We start from the raw sequence: 23954 nt of genomic DNA on the forward strand, positions 1-23954 counted from the left end.
GACCAATATATACGATATAAATTGTTGATTTTGACCGAAATTATTGACTTTGACCAAATATTATTGACTTTGACCGATATATTGACGATATTTCCAATATAATCGACAATATTTATGATATAATCAACGATATTTTTGATATATCGACATACAAAACAAAATTTTGATTGGTGAACAAAAAAAAAATATATTTCCGATATATCCAATACATATCAGTTCGGTTTTTGAATATATCGAAATATTCACCGAATTCGATATTTTGGGCTTGTTTTGTCTATATATATCCCTAAATTGTAAAGGATTAGTAAGTTAACAAAGTCAACAGAAAATTTGCATTTCCTATTTTTCATCTCACTGAAAAGTTCACCCAGCAAAAAAAAAAAAAAAGTCTTTGTCATTTACCACCTAAAATGACATAATGGGCCTCATAGTTTGTTGTCTCTTTCTGATCAAAATTACATTTGGTCTCCAATTCACAAGGCAAAAAAATCGAAAAAACCACATAGGGAATCGGACTCATTGAAAAGAGGAAAGATCGGGCAACCACACTGTTAAAAGTTACCACTAACACCGGGCAAAGATCTTTTGACACGTACGTGGTCCCACATTCTATTTCTCCACCACGTGTCAACCTTACACCTCAACATCTCCTTCTTCAAGAGTTCGGTTCCTCTATAACCGGTACAGAGATTAATTTCTGTACCACACACACACACATCTCGTATCCCGACCCACACACACATCTCGGAGCACACACACACATCTCGAATTTGAATAGACGGTGAGATAACACGGTTACAGAAATGATCTCTGTACCCTAGAGATCTCGACCCCCTTCTTCAACTCAAATACAAAATACTCTCTCTTTTTCACCACTTTCACGGGGATTCACCTCAAAACATAAAAACCACTTTTACGGGGCTTCAATACCTCAATCCCTCAGGTATCGAGGGATTAATTGAAATTGTGTGTTTATTTTTTTTTGTTAAATATGGTTGGTTTATTTTTTGTCCTAAATAAATAGCAACTAACTAAACTCTCTATTATTTTTTGTTTGCCTCTGGGCCGGGTCTATTAATACAGAATTGATAGTGGACCGATAGACCCTGACCCAAACTTCAAACATCTGCTCCCATGACCACCAGATTCCGATTCAGTTAAAAAAAAAAAACGAAAAAACCGCATAGGAATAGGACTCATTGAAAAGAGTAAAGATCGGGCTGTTAAAAGTTACCACTAACACCGGGCAAAGATCTTTTGACACGTATACACCACATGGTCCCACATTCTATTTCTTCGCCACGTGTAAACCTTACACCTCAACATCTCCTTCTTCAACTCAAATACAGAATACTCTCTCTTCTTCACCACCTTCACGTGGCTTCACCTCAAAACATAAAAACAATCAATACCCATTCTTTTATTACACCATTCTCTATCTTTTTCGCCAAGGAAACTTTTTCTAATATTGTCTCTATAGTTTGTTTTACTAGTGCTCTGTTTTTTTTTGTTTGTTTGTTTGTTTGTTTGAAGTAATGGCGGGCAATGAATGGATTAATGGATACTTAGAAGCAATAATAGATACAGGAACAACAGTAACAGAAGATTTAAAACCAACACCACCAGTTGGTTTTAATCCAACTAAATATTTTGTGGAAGAAGTTGTTTCAGGTGTTGATGAAACTGATTTACATAGAACTTGGATTAAAGTTGTTGCTACTCGTAATACTCGTGAACGTACTTCTAGACTTGAGAATATTTGTTGGCGTATTTGGCATCTCGCCAGAAAGAAGAAACAGGTCCGGCCTTTTTTTTTTCTTTTTTTTTCAATGTGTTTGTTTAAGTTCCTCTATATTGCTTGTTATCTTCATCACAGAAAAGCCCATGCTATTTTTTATTATCTTATTAGCATGGTTTTATTGTATAATGAGCAGTTGGAGTCGGAAGATACGCAGAGGTTGGCTACAAGGAGGTATGAGAGGGAGCTGGGACGAAGAGATGCTACTGAAGATATGTCTGAGGACTTTTCGGAGAGTGAGAAGGTCGACCCTACAGGGGAAATTGTTCAGAGTGAGACTCCAAGAAAAAGGTTCCAAAGAAATTTCTCCAACCTGGAAGTTTGGTCTGACGATAACAAAGGAAAGAAGCTATATATAATCCTCATCAGGTAGTCTTTTGGCTGTGGAATTATATTCAGCTATGTTACTAAAATTCTCCAATTTCATCTCATCAGATGTATTATACTCGTATTTGCACATTTTACTTAGACTGAACGTTTTGTTTTCCTGATCAGTTTGCATGGTCTGGTCCGAGGAGATAATATGGAGCTTGGGCGAGATTCGGACACTGGTGGTCAGGTGAATAACAACACACATGTATATGTTAAATTGTCATATGCATTTCATAACCAAGTTATTGGGTGAATTGGTAGATCAAATATGTGGTTGAGCTTGCACGCGCACTTGCTATGATGCCTGGAGTTTACAGGGTAGACCTTTTCACTCGCCAGATATCTTCCCCTGACATTGATTGGAGTTATGGAGAGCCCACTGAGATGCTGACAGCTGGCTCTGAATCGAATGACAGAAATGATGTAGGAGAGAGTAGTGGGGCTTATATCATAAGGATACCATTTGGTCCACGAGACAAGTACCTTCACAAAGAGTTGCTATGGCCTCATATTCAGGAGTTTGTTGATGGTGCTCTTGCTCACGTTCTTAATATGTCGAGGGTGTTGGGTGAACAGATAGGCGGAGGTCACCCTGTCTGGCCGTATGTCATCCATAGCCATTATGCAGATGCCGGGGATAGTGCTGCACTTCTTTCTGGTGCGTTGAATGTCCCCATGGTTCTCACTGGGCATTCGCTTGGGAGGAACAAGTTGGAACAGCTTCTTAAGCAGGGACGCCAGTCAAAAGAGGATATTAACTCAACTTACAAAATAATGCGGAGGATAGAAGCAGAAGAGCTCTCCCTTGATGCTGCTGAACTTGTAATCACAAGCACAAAGCAAGAGATTGAGGAACAGTGGGGTTTGTACGATGGGTTTGATGTTAAGCTTGAAAAGGTGCTGCGTGCACGTGCCAGACGTGGGGTCAACTGCCATGGCCGGTACATGCCAAGGATGGTGGTAAGGAAATCTTATTTATATTTAAACTGCTTGTGTCTGCATTGAGCGAGTCAGTCACTAGCTTAAGAAGAAGTTATGAGCATGCTGGGATACGGCCTTTTCTTTTGTATAACGTGAACCAAGATTGCAGTTGTCGACCATATCAATTTAGCTTGTGCAATTGAAACGAGAAAGAATAATGCTATAATCACATGCTGTTGCAGGTTATTCCTCCTGGTATGGACTTCAGCAATGTGGTTCAAGAGGAGATGCCAGAGGCTGATGGGGAACTCTCAGCACTTATAGGCGATGGATCTCCTAGAGCTGTCCCACCTATATGGTCAGAAGTAAGTTATTTAGATTCAGTTTGTAAAGTTCTTCGTCTTTGTTTTTTCGTTGATGAGATTTAAATAAAGGTATCTTTCTGCAGGTAATGCGCTTTTTCACGAATCCTCACAAACCGATTATCCTGGCATTATCAAGACCAGATCCAAAGAAGAATCTGACCACTCTTTTGAAAGCCTTTGGAGAATGCCGTCCATTGAGAGAACTAGCCAATCTTGTGAGGATTTCTCCCTACTTACATGGTTCACCACTAAGAAAACATTAACAAATGCTTATAAAGAACCCATGTGTTTGTTTGCAGATGCTCATAATGGGGAATAGGGATGACATAGAAGAAATGTCATCGGGTAATGCTAGTGTGCTTACAACAGTATTGAAACTGATAGATAAGTATGACCTTTATGGGCATGTTGCCTATCCAAAGCATCACAAGCAGTCTGATGTTCCTGATATATACCGCCTTGCAGCAAAATCAAAGGTTTGTTTATAGTAGCTTGTTTCAACTGATTTTTTCTTGTTTTAAACAGTGTAATCAGCTAATTGGCCTTTTTAAATTTTGACCTCACAGGGTGTTTTCATAAACCCAGCTTTGGTTGAGCCTTTTGGTCTTACCTTAATTGAGGTAAGTTATTATTGTATTTTTTCCCCTTGATCTTATTCTCTTTTTTCATCTCGTAAAAGAATATCTGACTCGGCTTGTACGGAATGTTGTAGGCAGCAGCTCATGGGCTCCCGATGGTTGCTACTAAAAATGGTGGTCCAGTCGACATACATCAGGTGAACTTAGCCTTAAAACTTCAGTTTATAGCAGCATCTACTTTGTTGAAAATAATCCTGAGACTTCAGATGCCACCACAAGAGAACGCAAATAGAGAGATACATTTTTTTTTCTATATTCTGATGCGTACAACTTCTTGAATAATGCATTCTTTTCCTTTTTGATAGAGAAGATGTAAATGGAAAATTCCTACTTAATTGGCCTAAGGTAAAATACAATGAATACAACATGTGACTGAATAGATATTCAGAAGAATACCTGAACCGAGTCAAATTGGTTATTCTTTATCAAGCACAAAACTCTCCACAATATGGCTACAGCCCACTGGCTAGTACATGTTGCAGTAAAGAAACTCCCTAATTGTCCACTGAGTTTGATGAAAAAAGATCCATCAAAAAATTGAAACGTTTAGTCCTTGCCTCTTCAATAGGAGTCAACAACTATCTTTCACCCCAGAACTTGATGTTTGCCTTTTTATTTCTTCAAGCATTTGTTTAGTTCATCCTGTACTAAGCTCAAGGGCGGTTAAACTATTGCAATCATCATTATTCCTTTGTTCCCTGAAAGGATCTCTTGCGTTGGTTAATTCTATATTATCAGATGGTTAGAAGGTTTCGCTGATGCTTCTCTCATTTGAACAATTTCTAGGCATTGAACAATGGGTTGCTCGTGGACCCCCATGATCAACAAGCGATAGCAGATGCACTACTCAAGCTCGTCTCTGAGAAGAATTTGTGGCAGGACTGCAGGAAGAACGGATGGAGGAATATACATCTGTTTTCATGGCCAGAGCACTGCCGCACGTACCTGACAAGGGTGGCAGCTTGCAGGATGAGGCATCCACAGTGGCAAACTGACACTCCAATGGATGAACTGGAAGCAGAAGACTCTCTTGGGGACTCACTTAAGGACGTGCAGGATATGTCCCTTAGGCTATCTGTTGATGGAGATAAAGCTTCAGTCAATGGTTCCTTGGAGTATGGTGGTTCTGAATTAGAGAAAGTTGCTTCAGCCCAGGGTGGTCCTGAGGTGCAAGATCAGATAAAAAAGATTCTTAGCAAGATTAAGAAGCCGGCGTCAGAGCAGCAAGAAATTGAGGGTGGAAAGAAACAGTTTGAGAATGTTGGGAATAAGTACCCCAATCTGAGGAGGAGGCGGAGACTGATTGTTGTAGCCCTGGATTGTTACAATAGTGAGGGGAATCCTGACAATAAAATGCTTCCAATAATACATGAGATACTTAAGGCTGGGCGAATCGACTCACAAGCTGCTCGATTCTCAGGTTTTGCTTTGACGACTGCTATGCCATTGTCTGAGACAGTGGAGTTCTTAAAATCAGGTCACGTCCAGGTTACAGAGTTTGATGCTGTAATTTGTAGCAGTGGGAGCGAAGTGTATTACCCTGGTACTTCAGCTGAGGAGGGTGAGAAGCTTACTCCGGATCCAGACTACGCCTCACATATTGACTATCGATGGGGTTGTGAAGGCCTTAAGAAGACTATTTGGAAATTAATGAATACACGAGAAGGTAGAGTAGATAAAGCTGAGAAGTCAGCAAGCCCAATTGAAGAGGACGTGAAATCGAGCAATGCTCACTGTATCTCATACTTCATCAAAGATTCTTCTAAGGTAAAAGTAGAAGTAAAACGAGCAACCTTAAATATCAGAAACTGCTTGGTTTCTTGTAGAGTTGACTTAATTTTGATGTCTGGCCATTTCAGGCAAAGCGAGTAGATGACATGAGACAGAAGCTTAGAATGCGGGGACTCAGGTGCCATCTAATGTATTGCCGAAACTCAACAAGAATGCAAGCCATCCCTCTTCTTGCATCACGATCACAGGCACTCAGGTATGTTTTCTGTGTGTGTGTGTGTGTGTTGTGCTATCATTTGTTAACCTTAACAATAGATGATGCATAATAAATTACCTTTTAGGTGTCTCACTTGCATCCTACTTGGGACCTACTTTAACATTCGTAATAAGGTGATCTGGTTGTCCTTGAATATTTTTAGAGAATTTTATCTCCCAAAAATAGACAATAAAGAATATTGAAAATGTAATACCTTTAGTTAAGGGCATGTGCTATGTTTGTCGATTCACTGTTCGCCAACTTCGACTTTTCAGTCATTGAACAATCAGTATGGCATTCATATATTTGGACTTTTATGATATATAATGTAATCTTTGATCTTAAATCAACAGCCTACCAGAAAAGGATAGAAAAATAAGGATTAGGTGAGTGGGAGGAACACATTGAGATTTGGGTCGTCGGAATGTTCTGACTGCTAAGGTTCTTTTTATTAGGATGAGTTCACTTACAGACTCACCACGTTCAGGGAGTGGATTAAATTTATGGCCCTAACCATATAAAGTTATTAGTTGATAATCTTGTCAATCTTTCTTCTTATAATTATCAGGTATCTTTTTGTTCGGTGGAGATTAAATGTTGCAAATATGTACGTGGTTCTTGGCGAAACTGGAGATACAGATTATGAAGAACTCATATCAGGGACGCACAAGACCTTGATCATGAAAGGGGTAGTGGAGAATGGTTCTGAAGAGCTGCTCCGGACAACTGGAAGCTACTTAAAGGATGACATTGTTCCTGGGGGTAGCCCACTTGTCGCCTACACAACCAAGGAAGCAAAGGCTGACGAGATCTCAAACGTATTCAAGGAACTCTCTAAATCTGTTGCTGGAATATGACTACGTTTTATTGTAAAGTTGAACAAGAGAGTAAAGAGAGAAAGAAGTAAAGCACATATGCGTCAGTGGACATATTCTATCTCTAAACTATGCATTTTTGCAGTAAAAACGAGAAACACATGTAGAAATACAAAAGTTTCGTAAAGATTGTTTGCATCGAAGTTGAAACCATCCGGCTTCTGCTAACTCGTTGTCTACTAGTATACTGCTAAGCAGTGGGAGCGTGAGCGGAGAGGGAGAGGGAGGAGTGGAGATTTAGAGTGCGTGGAGAGGGAGAGAGAGAAGGACGAAGAGAAAGAACAGAAGAGATGAGGACAGACAGACAGAAACCAACCAATTTGGTTTTTGTCCGCATAACTCCCCTTTTACCAAGATCGTTCTATCAAGATGGTTCGCTCCGCTCACTCGAATATTATTTAACTGGAAAAAAAAATAACAAAAAACGGGCACTTCTAAGAGCATGCCAAATCCTATTTCTAACTAGTGAATGCCCGTGCCAGTCGGCAACACATTGCAACAGTTTTATAACCATTGGATCTATGGTAGCATTGGATCGATGATATAACTATTTCCAACAGTTTTATACTTCATAATCATTTCATACACATACTCAAGTGAGCTTAATGATTGCAATTCTATGTATTTCATTTCTCACAAACCAACTCATTACACATACCCTTACACATTCATTAATTCAACACATATCAGAATGAGAATGAGGAAAATAAGGGGAGAGAGTCTTCAATTAAGAACATCATCATTTTTTTTTTTTAAAAATAAAAAAATTCAGCAGAGTCTCCTTTATATTTTCAACATTTCAAAAATATAAATCCTGTCATAACCTGAAAATCAAATAATACAATTCTCATAGATCAACCATACCAAAATATATAACTTCATATTTATACATAACACAAATTACTTCTAAAACTAAAAGACAACTCATTAAACATTAAAGAAAACTTTGCATAATTTTTCACCTGGGGCTAATTCTAGTAACGAAAGGGAAAAATAAAATAAAATAAAATAAATACTCCATGCCCACTAATCAAGTTCTTCATTTATCTCATTCTCCCCTCTATGCATACTGTTCACATCATTTTGCTACCATATGGATAAATGTGCCATGGAGCAATGATTGCAATCAGGTCGCTGAAAAATTCTGGCAATTTAACTTGGTACCTGCAAGCAAACCACATACACATGATTTTTTTAGACTTGATATATTTAGCATATTGTTTACAAAAGAGATGGTTCTCAAAATCTATTCTTACTTTTAAGTATCCACGCTATCATAAAAAAAAAAAAAAAAAAAAAAACTATCATAAACACTTACATCGCATATATATGGATACAACATATTCTTTAATTTCTAAACCAATAAAAGTAGCATTCTTTAATTTCTTACTCGCATTTTCTCATTGGTATCGATGTCCTTAGAGAAGAACTTCTCGGTATACGACATTTGTGGTATAATTTCTTGCATTAGGTGGAAGAAAAATGAATATTCTTTTTGAAGAAGTACATCTGGACATGGCCACATAGAGTTGTCCATGACTGAAAACCGGTGTCCTCAAATCAATGCCAACATATTTCACTGACTGACCTTGCGACTTATTAATTGTCATGGCATAAGCTAGTCGAACAGGGAATTGTCGCCTTGATAGTTTGAAAGGCAACTCTGAATTTGAGGGAGCCAGAGATATTCTTGGGATGAGTACCGGATTTCCAGCTTTCTCTCTAGTCAAAATTTTGGCTTGAAGGACTTGACTCGCACATTGAAACACCATAAATCGTGTCCTATTGTAAAGACCATCTTTAGGTGCTATGTTCCTGAGCAATATTATAGGGCATCCAGGTTTTAACTTGAGATTGAAAGGTGGTAAGCTAGAAGGGTCGAGGGAATTGAGAAACTCGGTGGGATAGTGAGCCCCACTTGGATTATCAATATCATCTTCGATAATTTTATCTGCAGCCAAATATTCGAGCGCTTCACCGGGGAACAAATTCAGTGCAACCTCATTAATTGCACTCACATCATCATTACGGGCAGCAAGAATAGTACGATCAGTTAAGAAAGTTGGAGACGGTGTGTCCATAACATCCAATTGGGGATAGACAGAGAAGATGAGTTCTTGGATATTGGTACACTTGCGTATTCCATTCGGAAATTGTACACATTCTTTGGGATTCGAACCAATCTAAATAAATCAAAGCAAAAAATGAATTCATTTGTTTCTAAAATAGTTCGTTTATATATGAAACTAATAGAGAAAAAACATTCTAATTAGAAGGCATTAATAGCACACCTCCAACAAAAAATTGGCGAATTCGACATTCTCGGACTCCGCCATTTCAAGCCGTATGTTCTGTACCAAGTGCAAAATTTCTAAATAACTCCAAAGGAAAGAGCGCCGTAGTGATGCACCAACAAATTGCTCTCTCTGGCCTAACGGTATAACAGGTATTGTTTGTCGAAAATCACTACCAAGAACTGTAGTGATACCACTAAATATCTTCTTGTCTCCGCAAATATCTTGAAGTGTTCTATCCACAGCCTCAACACAGTATCTATGTTGCATGGGCACCTCGTCCCAAACAATTAGTTTTTTTTCTTTAAATAGGTCAGCAAGGTCGGAATGTTTAGCGAAGCGCCAAAAGTGGTATCCATCACATCAATTGGAATCTTAAATGTAGAATGAGTAGTAAGGTCCACCGCATAATAACAAAGCCGCAATTCTCGATGATGCCACCATGATGACAATAAGACCCATGCTCGGCGGGCCTTTTGCAATTGTATTATACAAAAAGTTTTTCCCTCGCACCCACCGCTCCATTCAAAAGAAAAGTTGGCCCTTGTCACCAAATACTTGAATCACCCGCAAGAAGTAAGCATGAAGTTGTTTGTCATTAAGACGACTCACATCAACTGCAGCCTCTTCTCCTATGCCTTCATGCTGAAGTTGGTGTTGCTCCCAAATGAGCCTATTGCCAACAATTTTGCTCCAATCCTCTTTTGTTTTGGCATGGGCGGAAATCTTCCAATGTCTTCCCGTGATTCTAAAAGGATTTGTTCCACCGGATATAAGTCGTAATCATTATTTGCTCATCACTTGGATCCGGGATGTCGCGTGCTTTGTTCGGGCCGTCCAAGATCATCACATATACTCGATACAAATTTGCTCCAAAGTAGATCTGGTCGTAACGGATAACACTCTAAAAGAATTACACAAAACAACCTCCGCAATTGATATCCAGTTTTCATTATCGCCGCCTCTTCTAGGCATTGTATCCACTCATCATTAACTTCCAACAGCCCACGGGCAATACATGTTTCTTTGTATGTGATGTACACGGTATCACCGACTTTGTAAAGATATGCAAAAGAGGTAGGCCTTTTTACAGCAATAAGTAGTAAGCGTAGATAAAACCTCTCCCCGGTATTAGGGCTTGCAAAATACATCCTACCAATGGAAGGTCCATGAGTCCTAGGAGTCCACTCTTGAGAGTCTTTGTGGAAAACATAGTGTTGTGGAAATTCTTGATAGGTATATGTTCGTGCATCTGGATTTTCAGCACAACGCTTAAAGAAAGCTGTCAGTGTTGAAGTTTGGTCTCTGACTCAGGCAAGAATTGCATCCATGGGCTCTTTGCTATTGAAAACAACCCTATGCATGCCTTCGAAATGAAGCGCCAATCATTGGACACTTGAAAACTCTTTATGCATTGGATTCTGAAATAGATGCCATGCAGCTTTTGTTGGTCCAATGTACCTTGCATCGATATATTGCTGAATCTTATCATTTGTTCCTACCGCCACCACTATTGCTTTGTCATAGCCTTTGTAGATGTACTTGTTAATATATTTAACAGCTTGACACGATGCACAAACTTCAACATTGATATGGCAGTCAAACATTTCAGACAGATATGCATTGTAGGGAACAACATCTCCATTATCAACTTTAACCATTTTATTCTTCCTCTTCACAAAATATTTCTTGCCAGTGTCGCGCCTTCGGTAAATGGAGTACCCTTTTTTATCTATAATTGTTTTCTCCACAAACTTTTTTGGATAGCTTTTGGTGCATCGACCATTTTCCATACATGAAGCACTCGGATCTCGATCACCACAGGGGCCATGAACCATGCACTTCTTCACTGTTTCAAACAATGCAGGGTGGGTGTCAAGGTCTAGGAATTCAGCACATACAAATTCATCCACTTGCTCACTGTTTCGGATCTTGTCATCATGCGCGAGAAATAAAAGGCAATGCATGTGTGGAAGACCGCACTTCTGAAATTCAATGGTATAGACATATGCAACCACCTGGCCGAAGATATCATTCTTCAAGATTTCTTTCATAATTACTTTTCATTTCAGCTCGAATACCCGTGCAACTATTTCAGACCGAAGTGTCGAAGTTTGGTGTTCCTTGAGCGCATCTTTAATTTCTTGCCAATTAGGGTTTACAGTCATCGTAAGAAAAATATCTGGGTGCTTATAGTGCCGGGTGATAGCCATTGAATCCTGAAAAATCTCGTACATGTGCCTTGGACTTCCAACATGCGAGGAAGGCAAAATGAACAATTGGCCAATTTGATCAGGACGTACGACTTAATCCCTCAAGTGCAACATCTGTCAAGCACTTGTACACATTCGAACGGATGGTGTCTTGATTTAGTCTAATGTATCGGCGGTTCGTTCTTCATAAGCGGTCAAGCATCAACCAAAATTCATGCAACAATTTACACCCCAAAAGATGGATGAGTACTCGTGGGTCGCTTCAAATAAACGGTAGGCGCATAATACAATAATTGGGTGAGTCTTGCATTGCTTGGAGCATTTCTCTTGATGTCCCACAACTTCAAATCGGTGACCAACCCAAATCCCCATAAGAAAACAAGAAGAACATAATGCAAAGGCAAATAAGCGAGATGACATTCGGCTTATCCGCTTCCAACTCATGCCCTCCTCTCTCGCCGAAGTACAATATCACGCATGGCATCAACCTTTACTCCCATCTCCGGCAATATCACTGCAATCTCATCAGTTGTCGGAAGATTATACCTTTGTCTATCCGAACGCGGATCATAGTGTAGATGGACCGGAACATTGTTATTCTCAGAAGCATTTTCAGTTAAATCCTCAAATGCTTGCTTATAGATATCACAAAACTTGTGGGTCTACAGAAGAGTTTCTTGTACAGTTTTCAACACTTCCCTTGACAAATTCGGATTATGATTGTGGCGGTGATCCAAAGCAGCTAGGGATCATAAATATAAAGTTGTGAGGACTTAGGTTTCATCCCTGGATTAGGCAACAATGAACCGATTTGATGCCGCAACTCCCCATGAATAGTGAATGAGGTAGGACCACGTCCATGTAACACACGATCGTTAAATTTGCAACCAAGACTGGTAAAGGCATTACACACGCCAGATTGCGAATCTGCTCAATGGAATAATCTTGCACGTTTATTAGATCCTTTGAATAAAGATTTAAGTGCCGAAGGCAGTGGAGAAAGAAGTGGTAGCTTAACTTTTCTTTGTAAACAGCAAGTTCCAAATAAAAGTTGGTTGCACCTTGATTTCGATAACTGTTCATCTTTCCAATGAAGGGCTGAACAAAATGAACAAAGAACAATCATCTTTCCCAAAAAGTGACGGCGATTTGGAACTGGAAGCGCATGGCCTCTATAAGGATTAAGAATTTCTTCTTCACTTTTGTCAAATCCAGTCATATCATGATCACTGCAAAAATAGACCTATGATATAGCACGCTTTACGGTATGTTGAAACCTAACATAAGAGTGAGAATTTAAGCACTTGACTTACATAGTGTTATCCTCACAACTTTGCATTGTTACATCTTTTGTGACAGGAGGCTGGTTTTCTCTGTAAGAGATATCATACATTGATGAAGAGGACCCAACTTCGTACGTTGACCTCGTCTTCTTAAAGGTATCTGCTATGTAATCAGACATAACATCTTTTTCTCTCTATCTCCGATTTTGTTGTGCTATAGTCATTTGATCGTGATCTAGAGGCACTTGCATTTCCCTTTCTCTTCGAAGATGTTGTGCAATAAATCTCCGATTAGGAGGTGCAATAGATCTTTGACTGGGAGGCACAACAGATAACATATTGGGAACCGCAATAGAACTTTGATTAGGAGGCACAACATATAGCCTAGTGGGAACTGCAGTGGATCTTTGATTAGGAGGCACAACAGATAGCCCATTGGGAGTTGCAGTAAATTTTCGATTAGGAGGCACAATAGATAGCCTATTGGGAGCTGCATTAGATCTTTGATTAGGTGGCACAACAGATGGAGAAGGAGTAGATCTTCGATTATGAGGCACAACAGATGGAGAAGGAGTAGATCTTCGATTATGAAGCACATCAGATGGAGAAGGAGTAGATCTTCGATTAGGAGGCACATATACTAGATTCGGCGGCGTAGCATATCTTCGATGGGGATGCACATATATCGGATTGGGAGGCATAACAGGATGTCATGCTATGGAATTGATTGTGTGAATTAACGACTCCTTTCCCCTCTCTTTCATTTCTCCAGTTTGTGGTAATGAAGTCGCGTCCTAAGATACGCCTGTTAATATGTTGATATAGTTGTACTTGTAAATAACAGACAATCAAATATATATGTAACTGGACAAATATATATGTGTGTGGGTATGTGTAAATCTATGTAAAAAAAAACAATTTCGTTACTCGGGACTATGTCCAAGTGATATTTAAAAGTGGTTATGACACAAAGTGAAATCACATAATAGTATTTCATACTGTTGCAATTTGCTCTTGCACAGCCTGAATTTGCTTTTTCACCATGATTGCTTAGGAAGGAAATTATGCAGAAAGTTAAATGGTATCATAACTGAAATGATGGTTTAATAAGGGGAGTTCTAAGAACAAAAGCAGGTGAAATATTATACCTGGAATATTGGTTTAGGGGAGCTCTAACCAATTTTTGTGAAACTCAAGAGAAGCTCATGAATATCATCCTGAACAAAACCATGAATACCATTGTCACAGTCCAAATTTCTAAACAATTACAAAGTGAATATTTGAAATATAAATATCTCAAACATCACTATGTTCAATTGTCTAAAAACCCAGGCTATGATGGGGTGGATATAACTCATGCCAAAATCGAAAACCCACATCATAAAAGAATCAACTTAACAACAAAATTCCTCCAAAATTTCTCAACCATCACTTTATTAAAAGACTATCTTCCGTCCAAAAATCATAAATATATAACTCTAAGAATAATAGGTCTTCAACATCGTATTCTCATGTCATATGAATATGAAACTACGTTATTATATACTTCCAAAAAGATTAGACCTAATAAAATAAACTCCCGGACTACTCCAGAAACAAATCCAAATCAAACACCGTGGTTCCACTGTCTTCCACCTATGTTCCCAAGAACACACCCACGTTGCCAAAACAAAGCAAACATGGGTCAACAAAATGGAATTTGTTGGTATGAGTAGACTAACCACATAAAAACAATTCCATACTTTAATCATTCTCAACTTGGAAGATAGGTAGTTCCGTCATTTCAACCGGCATAGTTTCTTTCCAAGCAAAACTTTCATTCTATTAACTCATTATAATAACTCATCTTAATAACTTAGTAATTGAATTAAATCTTACCGATATCCACTTCTGTATAAGGGTAGGACAGCGTTCCTGCACAAAATATTATAAGTCCTACCCTCCTGTAAACGGAAGTTAGAAATTCTAAACAACATATTTAGATATCCTATAAGTATTCAAATGCAAGTCCAAGCACACCCGCACCATCAAATCAATTTCTCTCATTAATTAATTAATTACTTTTCTTATACACCCACCCTTTAGTACCTATGTACCTTAGGTCATTCATGACACAGTCAATGAATACCCAGTTATAACGCTAACGGGCCATTTATGGCACATTCAATAAATGCCCACCTATCACATGACATTTTCAGTCCTAAAATCTCATTTCCAAAACTTGAGGCGTGGAGAGATTCAAAAAGGGTGTGGTAAATCTGTTTACGCATTATTGAACTTTATTGCATATGTTATTTCAGAGAACGGAGGAGTACCTTGTTTCACGTATTATTGTTTACGCATTATTAATTAGATTGATGTCTAAGTGTCATAGCGTTGTATATCATAAAAGGCTGAAATATCACATAGTAGTTAATACACGTACACACGTATATATATAAAGGTCTTAGCCTAAAGCCAAACACGCTAATAGCCCTAGACCTATTCTAATTGACCAAATCATAATCCGAGTTAAAAGTCAAACTGGGTCAACTGGTCAAAGTCAACCCTGATCAACAGCAGTCAACCAGCCAGGTCAATAGCAATCAACCAGTCCTAAACTCATCTAACCCAAAAGCCTAAAGACTAAGGCCCAAAGTCTAAAACTTAAGTCCAAAATGAAATCTAAAATTTAAAACACTCCAGCCCACATACTAAGTTCGGCCCAAGCCCAACAACAAAAACACTCATTGTTCATCTTCCTCTCTCCAACTCACCAACGCCTCAACCACCAATCAACCACCACCATCCGCCAACCTAACTCCACTATAAACCCCACGGTTTCACTCCTCACCAAAAACCCACTCTGCCGATACCCTCACACTTCATAACTCGCACTCGACCCGCCATTAATGCTTCTCCGGAGCTTCAACAGCCCCCAACCCACTACAAAATCAAATCTCTAATCACCAACACAGTTCCATACTAGAACCACAACATAACCCACCAAAACAAACAACAAAATTAAACAGTACCAATTCGAGCTCAATTCGAGCTCGCGCCTCCATTAACGCATTTATAGAGCTTCAACTGCCCCACTCCTCTCCAACACTCAATCACCCAAACCAAACATCAATTCGCATACCCAACACTTCACCACAACAACCAAACAACATTCAATCATAACCACAACAGTAAGGATTTAAGTTCAAACTAATATACAGGACGACTCTGGTTCGCCCTGCCATTAACAAGCATAAGGCTTCGACAGTTCCATTACACAGAGTTTCAACAGTTTCAATAATTAACAAGCTTCAGAGTTTCAATAATTATTAAGCAAATCGACATACTAATATTTAACACTTTCGACAGAAAAATAACGAAAGAAGGCGAGTAGCAAAAGTGAGCGGAGACATTGGCCAGTAAACTTATTTATGTATATACGTGAAATAGAAAAACTAACTACTCACCAGTAATACACTCCGACTATCAGCTAGCTATCCGTAGATTTCCAGAAAAACTTCCTTTTCCTCTCTCAGTAAAACTCTCCCCTTTTTTTTGTGTAAAACTCTCCCTGTTTTTAAAAACTCTGTGTGAACTCATTTTTATTTTCAAACTCCCCTAAACACAAGGAAGGAAAGTTTATCTTTTAACCTTACTGGGTTTCCTATCCTTACTAATATCTATCCTATTTTGTTTTACCTATTATTATTATTATTATTATTATTATTCTGGTAATAGGAAAAGTAAAAGTAAAACACGAGGTGTTATAACCATGAACAAAACTACACCACTACAATCCTCTCACTTGGAAGTAAAAAATAAAATTCAAATACTGCCTAAAAAATGGTGTTGACTAACAACATGAAGTAAAATAGTTTTCTATTCAGGTTTGATAAATAATTGACAAATATCTAATGAAAGCAACACCAATATAAAACAGTCCAAATTGCTCCCCATGACCCATGTCCACTGTGAGACTGAGTACCTCCTTAACAGTGGTTATAAGCATAGTGACAAATCCAAATAATTTATACCACACTGAATAACATTTGACTTCCAATACCACTTTAAATTCTCGCCTAAAGACATCAAAACCGAACCTAGACAAAAAGTATAAAACCTTCTCCCAATTCGGAATTGTAAACCATGGGAGCGAGTTATCGATGTTCACCAGTAAATGGTCCTTCCCCCTATTAGTTAGTAGGGAATTAATAGAGACAGAAGTCTACCAGAGTTTACATAAAGTAGCATAAATTACTAATACTCTGAAACATAAGTTTAGTATTAGAAGTGACTGATGGAAAAAACTATTACTACTGAGGCTTTGACTGTTACCAAAATTGACCGATGAATATCTGATATGGGATTCACTGCTACTGAATGTGTATAAACAAAATAGAGGTGAGGGAGCATAGAATTTGAATGGCCAGCCTACATGATACTTGAAGTACATTAACTAAACATAGAACGATATAAACAAAGAAAACTTACTAACACAACACGCGAAAAAAGCATTATCCCATTACTCAAATAAAAATCTACAAATAAAAAATTCACACTATAAATCATAGGACAGAGGATTACCTGTATACTGAGAGAATCAAGACAGCTCAAGCCTTCTTTGCTGTTGGGATTTGGGGATTTTGGAATCGAGTAAATAAGGGGAGTTCGAGTGCTCGACGTTGAGGTGAGAAGTTTTTTTTTGGTAAAAAAATCGAAACTAATGTTTTTTGGGTTCAAACTCAACAGCCGTTTGATTTCTCTCAAACAGATCTGGACCGTCCTTTGTGTATTATTTTGTCTTTTAGTGCTAAAAAAATCGTATCTTATTAGATAGATGTGATAGATGGAAATGATTTTGGCAATTACGACCCCCAACGCCAAAACATGAATTGTATTCTAAGAGCATCATCAACGCATTTCCATTTTGCATTGTGACACCTCATTAGTTTTGGCAGTTCAAAATTTCTAAAATGAAGGGAAGAACTAGCGCGGTTTGTGGAAATTTGAGTAAAAAAATTTGGACTGGAATAGTTGTCTCGTGCGAATCTAAATTTTTTTAAAACAGGAATAGTTGTCCCGTCCCCTATTGAAACCCATTTTATTTAAAATGCGCACACAAGCTTCCACTAACATTTCCCCGTGAGAGCTTGAGCAAGATAACTCAAAACCCAAATCTTCAATCACCAAATAAAAATTTGTTTTTCAACCAAATTTGTTTCTGTTTTTTGCAATGGATCAACGTCATCAAGTTGGATGTAAGAAGACCATTATGCGTGGCTCGGGGAGTTCAAATCCTCAAGAAAATGAGAGTGAACTCGTACCGGAAAATGATTTCAATTTTCCACGGAGATTGAGTATTGTTGATCATCCGACATTGGCTCCAGATCCAGACAAGCATGTTTCGTGTTTATATAACACTGACGGAATAAGTATGAGTTTATGAATGTTGTTCAATTGATTTTGATTTAAAATCGTGTTTAGAATTTAATGTATACTAACTGTTTGATTAAATGCCTCAACGTGTAGAAAATGCGTAATGCCGAGTATTAAAGACTTCTGGAGTCATCTAGTGGAAAGAGGGGAAGAAATGGAGCACGTAAGAGCTCAAATTTTGGGAACACCTTTTGGTCCATTGATATCGCGGTAATGAAAGCATTGGACCGATCGTCCCAATGATATTTACATTGGCGGAACGATGGTGGCACACCACACACACTTTTCACCTTCCATGTGGTGAGATTGGTATCACACCACTTGACTTTACAATGCTAACGGGTTTAAGTGTAGGCGAGAAGAAGTCAGTTTTGTTTGATTCAAGTATCGAAGATGATTTTGAAAGGTTGAAGACTCTACTGCCTTCGTTGTTTGATTTTGAAGGTAGACTTGTTCCAGGGAATATGGATGGCAGATACATTATGAACCTGCACATCAGAGAAAAATTCATGCACCGATTAGACATAGATTATTGTTTAGAACATGAAGTTGACGCCCTATATTTGGACCCAAACTTTACGGAGGAGGATGAGTTTATCAAGAATTTTTTGTTATATTTTTTGGGCCAAGTGGGTTTTACAACAGGAAAATCTGGGGTTCGGGCTGGTTGGTTAGCGTCTTTGGTAGACCTTGATAGGTTGGAAGATTTTGACTGGGGAGGTGCTTTCATGGCACATTTATATACAGGGCTTGATTTGTTTTTAAATGGGGAAGCAATGCAACGGAATTACTTAATTGGATACTACATGTAATTCAATAGGATTTAACTTTTAAGATATAAGCTTTTATTTTGTTAGTTAAATATTATATAATTTAAATTAATTAGATACACTTTCATTTGATTATTTTAGTACTGGTGGTATGAGTATTTGGCTTACTTAAACCCTATACTGAGAGAGGATTGGGATAAGAACTTATGGCCTCGCCCACAGGGATGGGCTGCAGACGGTCATGCTAGATTAAGGGATGAGGTCCATAATGATCTTCAAGCTGCTAGGATCCAAATAGAGATGAAAAGTATGAAATCTATTGTTTGGAGTTCGTGACAAGGTTCTCAATTTGAGAATATACATATCTGTCAGCATAGTACTCTAATGTCGTTAAAAAGATTCATATTGTAAGCCCCTGATATATACGTGCTTGGTTCCTTGGAGATAGGGTGACTATGCAAACCATTGGATATACATATATTCCTGCTCCCCCACCCACAGATATGTGTGCCATGGATGTTTCAGAGAATTTGATTGAACGGTATCGCGTTGAGAGTGTGTGGTCGTGTTTTATAGATTATGTTAATGTGAACTCCAGTCTTGATTATGAGACTTATTGGCAGAAAGTTTCTAGGGGAAGCCTATCTGTAGGTCCACTGTATAGAGGTGCAAACATGGATGTCGCAACTAATCGAAGTTTTAGGCGAGACGTCCAATTCCCAGAACCTGCAAGTTCCATAAGAACATCTGGAGTATATCATGGTTATACACCCCCACTTAGTGATCCATATGACCCATGATCATACCGAGTTGTTAGTTCTCAGGGAATGGAGACCACATTTCACTTGGAGTGTTCGGTGTTTAATGAGGTATATTTATATTTCATTATGTTAATTTAAACACACTATGTATATTTAACTTAGATACAATATTGACACAATGCAGGAAACAGTGCATGCTCGATTATCAGATGAAATGCAAATCAACTAGGGGTTTCAAGCTAGTTTAATTGAGCACACTCAACAGTATTATGGCTATTTAGACGAAGAACGAACGCAAAGAGCAAACGCTGAGCATAGGATGGCTGAGATGACAAACGAATTGGAAGCCTGGGTAATTTTATTATATGTTTTACATTTTCATTTTTTTTTATATATCCAATTTTAGATTTTAATTGCATTGTGTTGATGTTTCAGAGAATTGCTACTGATATCATGCAGCAAAATAGTGCTCCTAATAAGAGAGGGCGAAAACGGAGAGAGAGTGGCCAGAGCAGTCAGGGCAGTGCTCCATAGTGCTATATTGCACTATTTTATAATAATTTAGTGATGTCATTGTTGTTGTTGTTGGTTGTTGTTGTTTTTTAGGGTTTGAACAGGTTTTTGAGAATCTTAATAGGTTTAGGTATATGAATTATGTTGATTAAACAAAGGAGGCTATGTCCAAAAAAAATTATGCATTAAATTAATTATTACATTACGTTAATTTAAATTCAAGACATTACGTTAATTATTACTTAGAATCTATACATGCTTTTTGTTATGTAGACAAAGAAATTCTCATGTGAACAATCAAGCCCATGTGAACGTGACTAATAAGCCCATGGGCCTCCAAGCCAAAACTGCATTGCATAATAAAGGAAAAATACACTAAAACAAAGGGATCAATATATACGTTATACGTTGGCATTATTCCCAAGGGGGGATTAATTTATATCCGTTGGCATTATTCCCAAGGGGGATCAATTTATATCTGTTGGCATTTATTCCCAACGGATATATTTTCATAACAGATATATTTATATCCGTTGGGCCTTTGCATATGTATTCAAAGTCATTTTCATTCCTCACTTTAGCTTCTCATTTTCATTCTCTAATCTTTCTCAACTTCAATTTCTATCTCAACTTCAACTACTAATATGGGCAGATCAAATATTGTCTACATTTCTACACCTGAGATTTGTCAGTGGTGTAAGGAAGTTGGTCATTACGCTACTTCATGTTCATACATTAACATCAAATGCCCAAAATCTGAATGCAACAGCATGATGATAGTGGTCATAGCTAGCGATGATGATGGAACATTGGAAGACAAACTTCTAAAGTGTGATGTTGATGACTGTCCCTCAAATATCAACATCTATCATTCAAAAAAGGTTGACATACATGTATGTCATTTTTGCAAGGAAGCAATAGATTTCTGCCCTAGGTGTGGCTTGTGCGATCAATGCAATCCTTCAATGTGTGGTGGAGAAACAAGTCGTACCTCTTAGAGTTTAAGTGTAGGATATGTAATATTTGTATTTTGTTTAATTCCCTAGTGTATTGTCTTTAATTGTTTTGCATGTGTTTTTAATTCCGTAGAATTTTATAAGATGTTTGGTGTTTTTATTTCAAATTAAGTTGTAATGTTTTTCATTTCTAGTTGAGTTGATTTGTTTTTTATTTCAAATTATAAACAAACACATTTTTTCAAGAAAATATACTTTCATTAAAACAAAATACAATTTTATTTATAGAAAAACGTACACGTAAACAATAAAAACATATTACAACATAAAATTTAAATAAATTAGTACGCTAAAACATAATCTAATACCACTCAAGTACACGTTCAGGCCCAACGGTACAAAAGCCCAATGGTACAAAAGTCCAACGGTACAATTTTTGCAAATCCTCTAAAATGATAGGCCCAACGGTACAAAATCCCAACGGTACAATTTTTGCAAATCTTCTAAAATCATTCAGGCCCAACAATACAAAAGCCCAATGGTACTAAAGCCCAATGGTACAAAATCGAGAAGGTTTAATTTTTTATTAAAAAAAAAAGGAAAAAAATGTTGGACGGCTAAAGTAGTCCCGTCCCACTGTTGGACGGGTCAAGTTGTCCTATGCACACCATTTCTATATTCTTCACCAATTTGGCTCCAGTTTTGACAATTCTTAAAATCAAAATGATCATTTGACAACGCGTTGGTGACAAAAATTGCTAAATAAATTGTCAACTGTCACATTGAAAATGAAAAATGACAATGCATTGATGATGCTCTAACAATTGTCAAATTCCAAACCAAATTCGTGAGAAAAATGGAAATGAGCCGCAGCACGGGACAAGTTTTGCCGTCCAGAATTTTTTTATTTTTTGCAATTTAAAAATTAAAATTGCTCGATTTTGGATGTGGGGCCCAAGAAATTGGAACGGGATAAGTTTTGCCATCCAGAACTTTTTCAAATTTTTTTTAATAACAAATTAAAACGGCTGGATTTTTTTGGGCTCAAACGGCTGGAACGGGACAACTATTTCCATCCGAAATAAAAATCCCAAATTTTGTCCAAATGCGTTGGTACTTAACAGGTTTTTAGCAATTTGGATCAACGAAAAAAGATGATGTGTCACAAAAAATTTTAACAGCACGTTGATGATGCTCTAACTTTGCCATTGACATTGAGAGAAAATAGAAGGATTTAATAAAAAAGATAGACTAAAATTTCATAAAGGATGATCAGAAAGTTTTAAGTGCAACATGAAGAAAGAAAGACAAGAAATTATAATACTAAATTGTATAACAAATTCTTCAACAAGATGAAGAGATGCACCAATAATGGGTTGTGTTAAATTTGTAAATAATATGACAAACCTATATGTTAAAATTTCACTGTAACAATCAGTACACTTTAGATTGTGCTAGGAGTAGAGGAAACCTCTCGAACGTTAGATTACCAGAGAAAAAGTTAAAAGTGGTGGGGTGGGTGGAAGAAGATTAAGAGATAAAAATGTCATGTTAGTATTTATTTCTCTTTAATTTATTTTATTTTATTGCCACTAACAATCTCTTTTTCGAGATACGAGTGTATGTCTATCTAACGGCTACTATCGTCGTGCGCACTAAATTTAGGGAGAATGATCTTTTCTTATCATTTTGCTTATTAATTAACCATCATTGCACTCAGAACTTCATAAATCAGAACCAACCAATTTTCACTTTGGTACGTTCTCTCTTTCTCATTTCTTACTTATGTTTTATTATTTTCTTATAAACAAGTAATACAATTCTGTAGATATTTGTTGAAAAACACATTTCCAACTTTCTAATTGATTGATAACATACACGTTTCGTCTATATTTGGCCTTTAATAAGAAATAAATAATTTTTTTTGTAGTGATATATAATTGATTTTTGTGTAGATATGGGGAAATTCCTCATAAGAAAGCCGGCCTATTCTTGATCAATCACCCATAGCTGTGGTAGTAGAAGCTACTCCCCCTAATCAAGTGCAACCTACGCTAAAGCGAAACCATGTGATCATACAAATCTTCCTACCGATCCGGGGTTACGTCCTCAAATTTCATATTATCCTCCTAATGAGCAAGAGTTTGTTCGTCGATCATATCTACTAAAGGGTCCTTTTCAGCCCCGTGAGCACAAGTTTCCATTAACATCTATATACAATAAACTACGAAGATTCAATGCTTCCTGGTTCAATGATGGTGGTGATTGGTTAGAGTATAGCATACATGATGGTATTGTTTTTCGCTTACATTGTTAGAGCATCTTTAGGAGTGAAACCAAAAAAATACCAAATTTTTGAACCAAACCAAACACCAAACCAAAAAAACACCAACCATCTTTAGGAGCAACATCAAATAACGCAGTTTTGGATAAACCACGCCATTTGGCCTACGCGGTTTTCGCAAAACCGCGCCACTGAAGCCTATCTGATAGGCCCAAGCCCACGCAGTTTTTCAAAAACTAAGCGGTTTTTCAGAAACCGCGTGCTATAACCATTTAACCCTCTTGATCCTGCGAGGTTCTCTTCATTTTTCATGTTCATACCTTTGGTTCGATATCGTTTGAGTTTATTAGTGGCTATTGCTCTACATACCTTTGGTTCGATATCGTTTGAGTTTATTGCGTCAGCAAGAAGCGGAGTCTTCTTATAAACCACATGGTGGTTCGAAGAAAGGAAGAAAATACAAGAATTGTCAGTACGAGGCAACATTGGCTCGTGTAAATGCTAAC

At 37.7% G+C, this 23954-nt stretch overlaps 3 protein-coding genes across 3 annotated transcripts; 1 reads left to right on the plus strand and 2 right to left on the minus strand.

The window, feature by feature from the left end:
- The first annotated feature begins 706 nt into the window (after positions 1–706).
- On the plus strand, positions 707–7083 carry LOC147500852 (putative sucrose-phosphate synthase 2). Its single transcript, XM_086562428.1, has 12 exons — positions 707–1799; positions 1935–2167; positions 2294–2357; positions 2432–3130; positions 3334–3456; positions 3540–3671; positions 3756–3932; positions 4023–4076; positions 4169–4231; positions 4881–5861; positions 5954–6081; positions 6650–7083. Exons 1-12 carry the CDS (start codon positions 1536–1538, stop codon positions 6936–6938), a joined length of 3207 nt encoding a protein of 1068 aa, XP_086418554.1. The 5' UTR covers positions 707–1535; the 3' UTR covers positions 6939–7083.
- A 946-nt stretch (positions 7084–8029) lies between these two features.
- LOC147500853 (uncharacterized) lies at positions 8030–9520 on the minus strand. Its single transcript, XM_086563692.1, has 3 exons — positions 9248–9520; positions 8541–9139; positions 8030–8120 (listed from the first exon to the last, which is right to left on the minus strand). Exons 1-3 carry the CDS (start codon positions 9518–9520, stop codon positions 8030–8032), a joined length of 963 nt encoding a protein of 320 aa, XP_086419818.1.
- A 1115-nt stretch (positions 9521–10635) lies between these two features.
- Positions 10636–11304, minus strand: LOC147500854 (uncharacterized). Its single transcript, XM_086563693.1, has one exon. The coding sequence runs from the start codon at positions 11302–11304 to the stop codon at positions 10636–10638; it is 669 nt and encodes a 222-aa protein (XP_086419819.1).
- Between the last annotated feature and the right edge of the window lie 12650 nt (positions 11305–23954).

The sequence above is a fragment of the Coptis chinensis genome, chromosome 5, assembly GCF_015680905.1.
Source record: "Coptis chinensis isolate HL-2020 chromosome 5, ASM1568090v1, whole genome shotgun sequence".
Lineage (NCBI taxonomy): Eukaryota > Viridiplantae > Streptophyta > Magnoliopsida > Ranunculales > Ranunculaceae > Coptis > Coptis chinensis.

Excerpts from the sequence above, each read along its gene's own strand:
- LOC147500852 (XM_086562428.1), top strand. The coding sequence starts at position 1,536 with ATGGCGGGCAATGAATGGATTAATGGATACTTAGAAGCAATAATAGAT. Across the intron at positions 4,232-4,880 it reads GTCCAGTCGACATACATCAG|GCATTGAACAATGGGTTGCT; the intron begins GTGAACTTAGCC and ends AACAATTTCTAG. Across the intron at positions 5,862-5,953 it reads TCATCAAAGATTCTTCTAAG|GCAAAGCGAGTAGATGACAT; the intron begins GTAAAAGTAGAA and ends TGGCCATTTCAG.
- LOC147500853 (XM_086563692.1), bottom strand. The coding sequence starts at position 9,520 with ATGCAACATAGATACTGTGTTGAGGCTGTGGATAGAACACTTCAAGAT. Across the intron at positions 9,140-9,247 it reads TCGCCAATTTTTTGTTGGAG|ATTGGTTCGAATCCCAAAGA; the intron begins GTGTGCTATTAA and ends TGATTTATTTAG. Across the intron at positions 8,121-8,540 it reads ATTAATAAGTCGCAAGGTCA|GTACCAAGTTAAATTGCCAG; the intron begins GTCAGTGAAATA and ends GTTTGCTTGCAG.
- LOC147500854 (XM_086563693.1), bottom strand. The coding sequence starts at position 11,304 with ATGAAAGAAATCTTGAAGAATGATATCTTCGGCCAGGTGGTTGCATAT.